Below are 7,418 nucleotides of genomic sequence, written 5' to 3' on the forward strand. Positions count from 1 at the left end.
CATCCTTGTAACCTATCTAGGTCCAACTGCAGCCTGATGCTCCCCTCTATTGTGCCCACATCCCCCCACATCTTAGTGTCATCAGCAAACTTGAACAGGGTGCTTTGCACCCCCTCGTCCAAATCACTGATGAAGATATTGAACAGTGTATGGGTGTATGTGTATGGTGGGGTGTGTGTGTGGGATTCACCCTACAAACACACACACACACACACACACACACACACATACACATACACACACAGAGTCCCTCCCTACACACAAACACACACACACCTAGGGTACCAGTGCAGCCCATGCTCCCAAGTCCTGCAATGCAGTTGGGAGCCACATGGTGCTGGAGCAATGGGGGAGCAAGAAGGCAGGGAAATGTCTGGGGGTGGGGGAGAGCTAGGCTGACCCGGTCCTGCTGATGACTCCCCCTGGGTCCTACTGCCCTGGCTTCTGTTATCTTTGACAGGCAGCCAAAAACAGATAAATATTTTCTAAATTGTTTAGGGGCCCCGCTGGCCAGATAGAATGGCTTGGTGGGCCAGATCCAGCCTGTGGGCCGTTTTTTGCCCACCCCTGGGCTAGACAATCATATCAACAATCTTGAAATCCTTCACTCCTCTAAATAGAAGTAATGGTCATGTAAGCTCATCCTTTGTCTGTAAGATCCTGGCTGATATGTTTCTTACCAAGAGCATCATCTAGATTCCTTTTCTTTGTTCCTCTTTTTAGTTGTAGAAGAATCAAGCATGAAAAAAGACAACGCAGGTCCAGAAATAGCTGAGATTGTGATAGAGAATCTAATTAAGACACCGTGGACCCTCCTGATGGAAACCAGAAGCCATGTGATTTACAAAGGAGAGTACCATAAATGCCCTGTTGCCATCAAAGTCTTCCAAAACCCAGTAATCACCTGTGCCATGTGAGTTTTTAACAAAGATCCCAAAATAAATGGGGAAATAACTGTGTAGGAGTTGCAGTTGTTGACTTAGTGTATTGCTGAGAGAGGCTCCAGCATTAAAGAGACAATGCAGTCCTTGACAAAGGAGCTAAAGCTGATAGTTTAATACACATGCTCTTTATCTGGACTCTTTTGATGTTCAAAAGTACCACACATAACTGATAGTCCTTTGCAAAGTAGGGAGAGAGAGAGATACTAGAAACACAGAGAAGATGGAAGGCTAAAACAGCAATTTAACTTAACACAAACACAGCCTTGGCTTACTGGGAAATGGCATGTCAGGAAGGATTCTGCAGCTGTCTTCTAGCACCTGGAGAATGTGAATGGGCCTCTGCTTTCTGTAAGTGCAGAAGGGGATGCAAGGGATGTGAAGAATTTAATTGCAAATTAAGCAGCAATGCTGATGAAAGAGGTCCAAGTTAACAATGGCATTTAAGGCCATTATTTATTTAACCTTTCCTTCCCCAAACAGCTGCCTCCAAGTATTCACTGGCACTGTGAGATGTCCTGGTATTCCCTCTGCTAGTGATGACATTTACTGTTCAAAGACTGGGCATAGTCTTTTACCATGAGGAGGCGGGTGGAGTGATTTCTGAGGTTCTTCAGAATTTTCAGTGGAAAGTAAAGAGTGAATGTATTGAAATTAAAAAGTTGGGTTCCTTGCAGGCACAGACACAAATCTCCACAGCCAGTGAATAATGGCAGCCATCTCACTGACAAGTAATATTCCTAGAGAGTAAGAAACTAGTATCTCTTTGGGGGTCTGCTTTTTGAAGCCCTACAAAGGAAGCAATGGAAAAATTGAGGGGAAGGACATAGAATTACAGAAAAGTGGGCTGGAAGGGACCTCAGGAGGTCATCTTTTCCAACCCCCTGCTCAAAGTAGGAGCATCCCTATGCAAACTATTCTAGGCAAATATTAGTCTAAACCAATTCTTAAAAAGCTTGCAAACAAACCTCTCAGCCCTCTGTGGTGACCAACAAAGCATAGAAGCATGGAACAACCAAATGTCATCCTCTGTGTGTTGTAGCCTAGGGACCACAAGCACAACTCCATGTATCTCACACCCTGATTGGAGAGCCAGAGCCTTTCTATCAGCATACATCCCTCCCCCCTTGTAAACTTATCCCAGCTCCTTTAAGCTTTTTTTTGTAACCACCGCTTCATCCTTTGGTTGCTGAGCATGGTCCTCTCCAGTTTCCATCTGCTTTTGGCTACAGAGTTTTTCTTGTGAACTCTGAGTGAGACCTGTGTGGTGGTATCCTAGGCATCCTACTTGTGCTCTTCACAGACCACTCCAGGTATTGCTACTTCTGATGAATGCTTATCCAATCTCTTCTTGAAAACATCCAGTGAAGGAGATTCTGCAGCATCCCTAGGCAATCTATTCCACTGCTTTGCTGTTCTACCAGTGAAGAAGTTTTTCCTAATATCCACTCTAAACAAACTTGACTGCCATTTTAAGTCATAGCCACATGTTCTTCTCTCTAAAGTGAGGGGAAAAAAGTTGATGACCCTCTTTTTCATAGCAGCTTCTCAAATATTTGAAGACTACTATCATGTCCCCCATAGTTGCCTTCACTGCAAGCTAAACATGCTTATTTCTCTCAACTTCTCATATAGATTGCCTTCCAAACTCTTTATCATTTTACTTGCCTGGCTTTGGACCCTCTCTAAATTTTCTACATCATTCTTAAGATGTGGAGCCCAGAACTTCACACAATGGGCTAGAACAAGTATAACCAGTACTGAACAGAATGGCACTATCACCTCCTGTGCCTTATACTTACTACTCCTATTGATGCAGCCCAAACATGCATTCACTTTTTAGTAGCTGCATCACACTGTAGACTCACATTGAGATCTTGATCAAAACCTTAAGATCCATCTCAGCACTGCTGAGATATACCCAGCCAGGTATCCCCCATTCTGTATTTGTGCTTTTGCTTATTCTTCCCTAAACTTCATCTTGTCAGCTCTAGCCCAGCTTTCTAATTCAAGAAGATCTTTCTGAATTCTACTTCTGTCTTCCATTAAGTTTGCAGTCCTTCCCAGTATTATACTGTCTGCAGATATACTCAGAAAACTCTCTTTTCCTATACTCAAATAATAATTGAGAAATATGTTAAACAACACTGAACCCAGGACAGGCCCTTGTGGATAGGGATCTACCAACATTGCAGTAGAAGTGCACTGTGCAGCAGCTCCTTTAACCTTGCAGTTTCCCCACCATACCCCTGCAACTGCTTATTGGCAGAGGGGCCCTGTTGCTTGCTCCTGATCAGCAGGGAGATGAAAACTGTGATTTTAAATATGGCACAGTTTTTGCCTCCTCCCCAGTCAGCAGCAGGGCCACCAAGGCCCCTCAACCCATCGGACAGAAGGCAAAACCACACTGGATTTAAAACCATGGTTTTTGCCTTCCCACTGATCAGAGGCAAGTGGCTGGCGGGTGTGCAGGGGAAACTGCAAAATTAAAGGAGCTGCCACACAGCTCACTACTGCCACAATTTTGGTAGGTCCTTACTCATAGGACTCCACTTGAAACCTCCTGCCTTTCTGACAGTGATCCATTTAGAATTACCCTTTGCTTCTGGCTATTAAGGCATCTTGTGGTAGCTTGCAAGCTACTCTAGTCACCTTATTGTAGTTTTTGTTTGCCCTGTGTTTCTTTAGTGTGTTTATGAGCAGGTTGTGTGGGACTTGGACAGAAGCCTTTCTGACTCCCAAATACACTATATCCAGTGCATCCACCCTAACTAGTTACTTTGCCCAAGAAGAAGATCAAATTGTCTGGCATAATTTATTCTTTGCAAATCCATGCTGGCTGTCATAATCAGCCTTTCCTCCTTCAGATGTTTACAAATGCATTTCTTTATCATTTTCTCCAGTAACTTCCTGGGTATTAAAGTTTTTGCCTTTTTAACGAGTGGCACTATGCTGGCCCTTTTCCAGTCCTCTGGTACCTGGCCCATCTTCCATGACTTGGTAAATATAACTTCCAAGGGCTCTGGGTCTAGAAATAGATGTCACCAAATGAAGATGATCAGCTGTGTGTGGTATGCAGGAGCACAACTGATCTGCTTAATTGGGCAAAATACACATTGCCCCTTATTCTGCCCTTAATGGTGTGGGACTAGAGGTGTTGTGTTCTCCCATGGCTTGAGGGGGCTGGTCGTGCAACACCAGAAATTCCTAGGTAGGGTCAGGCCCATCAAGCCTGGAGAGTGCCTGCCCAGCTTTCCCTGCTTAATCAGATGTGTCCCCAGAGATCTTGGGAGTGGGTCTGAATCCTCAGATAAAGTGGGGCTTTCCCTGCTCATCCAGATCCACTGCTAGGGTCTCCTCCAGGGGCATGTCTGGGTAAACAGGGAAAGTCTGACTTTCCCTGCTTACCCAGATGGGTCCCTGGAGGTCCAAGGGGCAGGTCTGGATAACCGGGTCCCCAGTGGAGGCACAGGACACTAGGAATTCCTGGGGTTCCATGCCGCCACACCAGGACCTATGAACTTTCACTACTTATGAAGATCACCCTTGGATATTGGAGGTGGGTCTCTGCAAACAGGGAACCCCTGATTCCCCCCCCCACATCAAGGGGTGCCCCAAGATACCCTAGGGTTCCTCTCTGCAAGTGGGGAAGACCTGAGCAAATGCTCTGGGAATTTGAGGGTCCCTGAAGCCTCCAGAGCTCCTGTCTCAGAGTTCACTAGCTGTCTCATTGCAGCTTTTGTGTATTCATGTGTAAAGACTAAAGCAAAGTAGCTGTTGAGCAGCTCTGCTTTCTTTGCATCTTATGTTAAGAGCTCACCATGGCTGGTTAGCAGTGGACCCACAGCTTTTTGTTGTTCCTACCTTCCCTCTCCAGGTGCAACTTATTTTTTACCTTTTTCTTCATGACTTTCTCCTTGCAATTTCTTGCTATTTCTTGGTGTGCTTCTTTAGTGACTTGCCTATCTTCTATTGCTTCTATGTTTTTGTTTTGATTTTGAGGCATCCAAGCAGCTTCGTCTGTAGGTTAATATGCTCCCTACTTATACTCACACTTGGTTTATTTGGATAAAATATCTCTAGTTCACTTTTAACACCAGCCCAAAGGATGACACCCCTCTGGAAGGCATTGGCCTTCAGCAGCATTGGGCTTCAGACTTGGAGATGACATCACTTCCTGCGGGGAATGGATGGGGTTGGAGGATGTGTCACTGATATCAGCCCAACCACTGGATTGTATTGAAGAGTTGTGACCCTGCACCACTGGCTCCCCTAGAGTCTCCATATCTTGATATATGATTGCACTACTGCCTTTTTGCAGAACAGTGAGGGACATTTTCAAGAAGGAGATTGAAACCATGAAGATCTTTGAACATCCAAACATCCTCCGTATGTATGGAATATGCATTGATGAGAGAGGTAAGGGGTCTGTGTACTGGGGCTCCTGGGAGGGCAGGATCTAATTCACTGGTTCTTCACATCCTTCTCCACTCAGCATGCCTGCCTCCTAACACAGTGTATGCCCCTCCCATGTTACCTGTGGAGGGGACGCGGTTTACCATTCCAGGCTTCAATTCCTCCTGGTCACTCCCAGTAGGACAGTCATGGAGCAGAATGTCACTGAAACTTGCCACTGGGGTGGAAGATCTATGATGCCTCACTGTATCCGGGATAGACAGGGAAGTGTGTGGCAAAATAAGGTACAGCTCCAGCCCCTCCTTCTCTCCCATTACCGGTAACTGTGACTTTAGTAGAAAATATCTGATCCTGTGAGTTACCTTGGAGCAGAGCATTTTCCAGGCTGTGCCTGAACTTTGTTCTGATGCTCAGAGAAGGAAAAGCATAAAGAGCTTTTTCCTTCTCCATGTTCTCTTTACCCAGGGGCCTGCTGCAAGTATCATTTTTGAGTTCTGCTGAGCAGAGGGTCAGTAGCTTCTGTGGCTCAGTGCCCTCAACTCAACAGGGAGGAGACAGAGTGATAATTTCCTTGGCTAGTCATGATAACGATCAAATGCTGCACCCTCCCAAAGGGTGGTGCAATAGATACCTTCTGCCTAAAGAGAAGCTGAGGAGGCACTGCCTTTCTGAAATATAATGTCTGCCTGTGCTCCTACTGGGAGGATGCAGCACACCACTGCCTACTGACAACTGTGTCTACAAAGCACACTCTTGTCCCATCAAAATATTGTTGCTATTTAATTTTTGGGGCAGAGCTGAGCATATGCAGACTGTACACTGTGAATGCGGGAAATGAATACCATTTGATTTATCGTAGCTGTCTAATAGGGCTGTGAGAAATTTTGCTGGCAGTTTCATTTTGACACTGTTTCAACTCGTTTCGAGCTCACCATGGCTGTTTAAATGAAACAGAGATCTTCAAAACAGCCTCGAAACAAGGCAAGTCGAAACGTTTAAAAAATTTTGAAATGTTTTGAGTTTCAAAACTCAAGCTGGGCTTGCCTGCAGGGAAACAGAAACTAAAGTAAGGGAGGGAGAGGAGGGGAGAAGAGGGGGTGGGGAGGAGTACTCTCATATTGACTGTGTAACTGGCCAGTGACTGGGATCCTTCCCTGAGGTCCCTTCCAATCCCAGTGCTCTGGAGGAGGGATGGAAAAACTACATAAAAGGCAGCATTGTTTGAACTGCTCTGCTTTCTGCCTTGGTGTCAGTTGAGTGAGGGCACACCTTAACATGCACACAGTGTCACCCACCCATGCCACGAGTGTTGCCTGTCAGCAGGTAGAGGTGCAGGGCCCCAGAACCCAGACTCCCCCTGCACCGATCTCCTTGACAGCTGTCAGGCTTCATGGATGCAGCAGGGGCTACCATGCCTGCAGTTTTCACCCTGCTGCGCCTTAACACACACAGTGTCACCCATGTCACAAGTTTTGCTTGTCCACAGCTTGTGGTGCAGTTTTCCACAAACCCCTGCACCTATCTCCTTGAAACTTGGCAGGCTTCATGCCCTCAGAAGGGGCTACCAGTCCTGCAAGTTTCATCCAAATCAGGCCAGAAATAATGAAGTTATAGGCTGTTTTAAGCTTCCCCGTTATAGCCTATGGGCAAAACATCCAAACAGCGTCAAAACAGTAAAACTGTTTCAACAAAACAAAACAGAACAGCAGTTTCGAATTGAACCAAAATTCAAAGTGAAATGCTGTTCCATCGAAATGTCAAAATGCAAGTCAAACTGGAACGATGCCGTTTCGCACAGCCCTACTGTCTAACTAGCAGCCCATAGACCATATGTGTTAATTTGCAGCACCGCCACACCCCAGACTCCCACTCGACTGCTGCTTCCCCCATTACTCCAACTGCAGCAGCAACCCATATCTCTGGTCTTGCCTTTCCTCCTCCAGCTTCCACACCCTACCTCTAACTAAAAGCATCTTTGGGCACACATGTACATTCATCCTTCACGCATGTTTATTTTTTAAGAAAACAGGAGTCTGTAAGTTAAAAAAAATGATATTGGTA

The 7,418-nt window shown here is 45.7% G+C and overlaps 1 protein-coding gene across 3 annotated transcripts in view; it reads left to right on the top strand.

Annotated features, from left to right (window-relative positions):
- Positions 1–7,418, top strand: part of MLKL (mixed lineage kinase domain like pseudokinase) — a 32,916-nt gene that overhangs the window by 9,145 nt on the left and 16,353 nt on the right. For all 3 annotated transcript variants that reach the window (XM_019505807.1, XM_019505808.1, XM_019505806.1), the window contains exons 4-5: positions 724–913; positions 5,263–5,360. In XM_019505807.1, the coding sequence (XP_019361352.1) occupies positions 724–913; positions 5,263–5,360 (288 nt within the window). The remainder of the gene's footprint in view (positions 1–723; positions 914–5,262; positions 5,361–7,418) is intronic.

This window comes from Gavialis gangeticus, unplaced genomic scaffold (assembly GCF_001723915.1).
Source record: "Gavialis gangeticus isolate Ggan-Ray unplaced genomic scaffold, GavGan_comp1, whole genome shotgun sequence".
NCBI lineage: Eukaryota > Metazoa > Chordata > Crocodylia > Gavialidae > Gavialis > Gavialis gangeticus.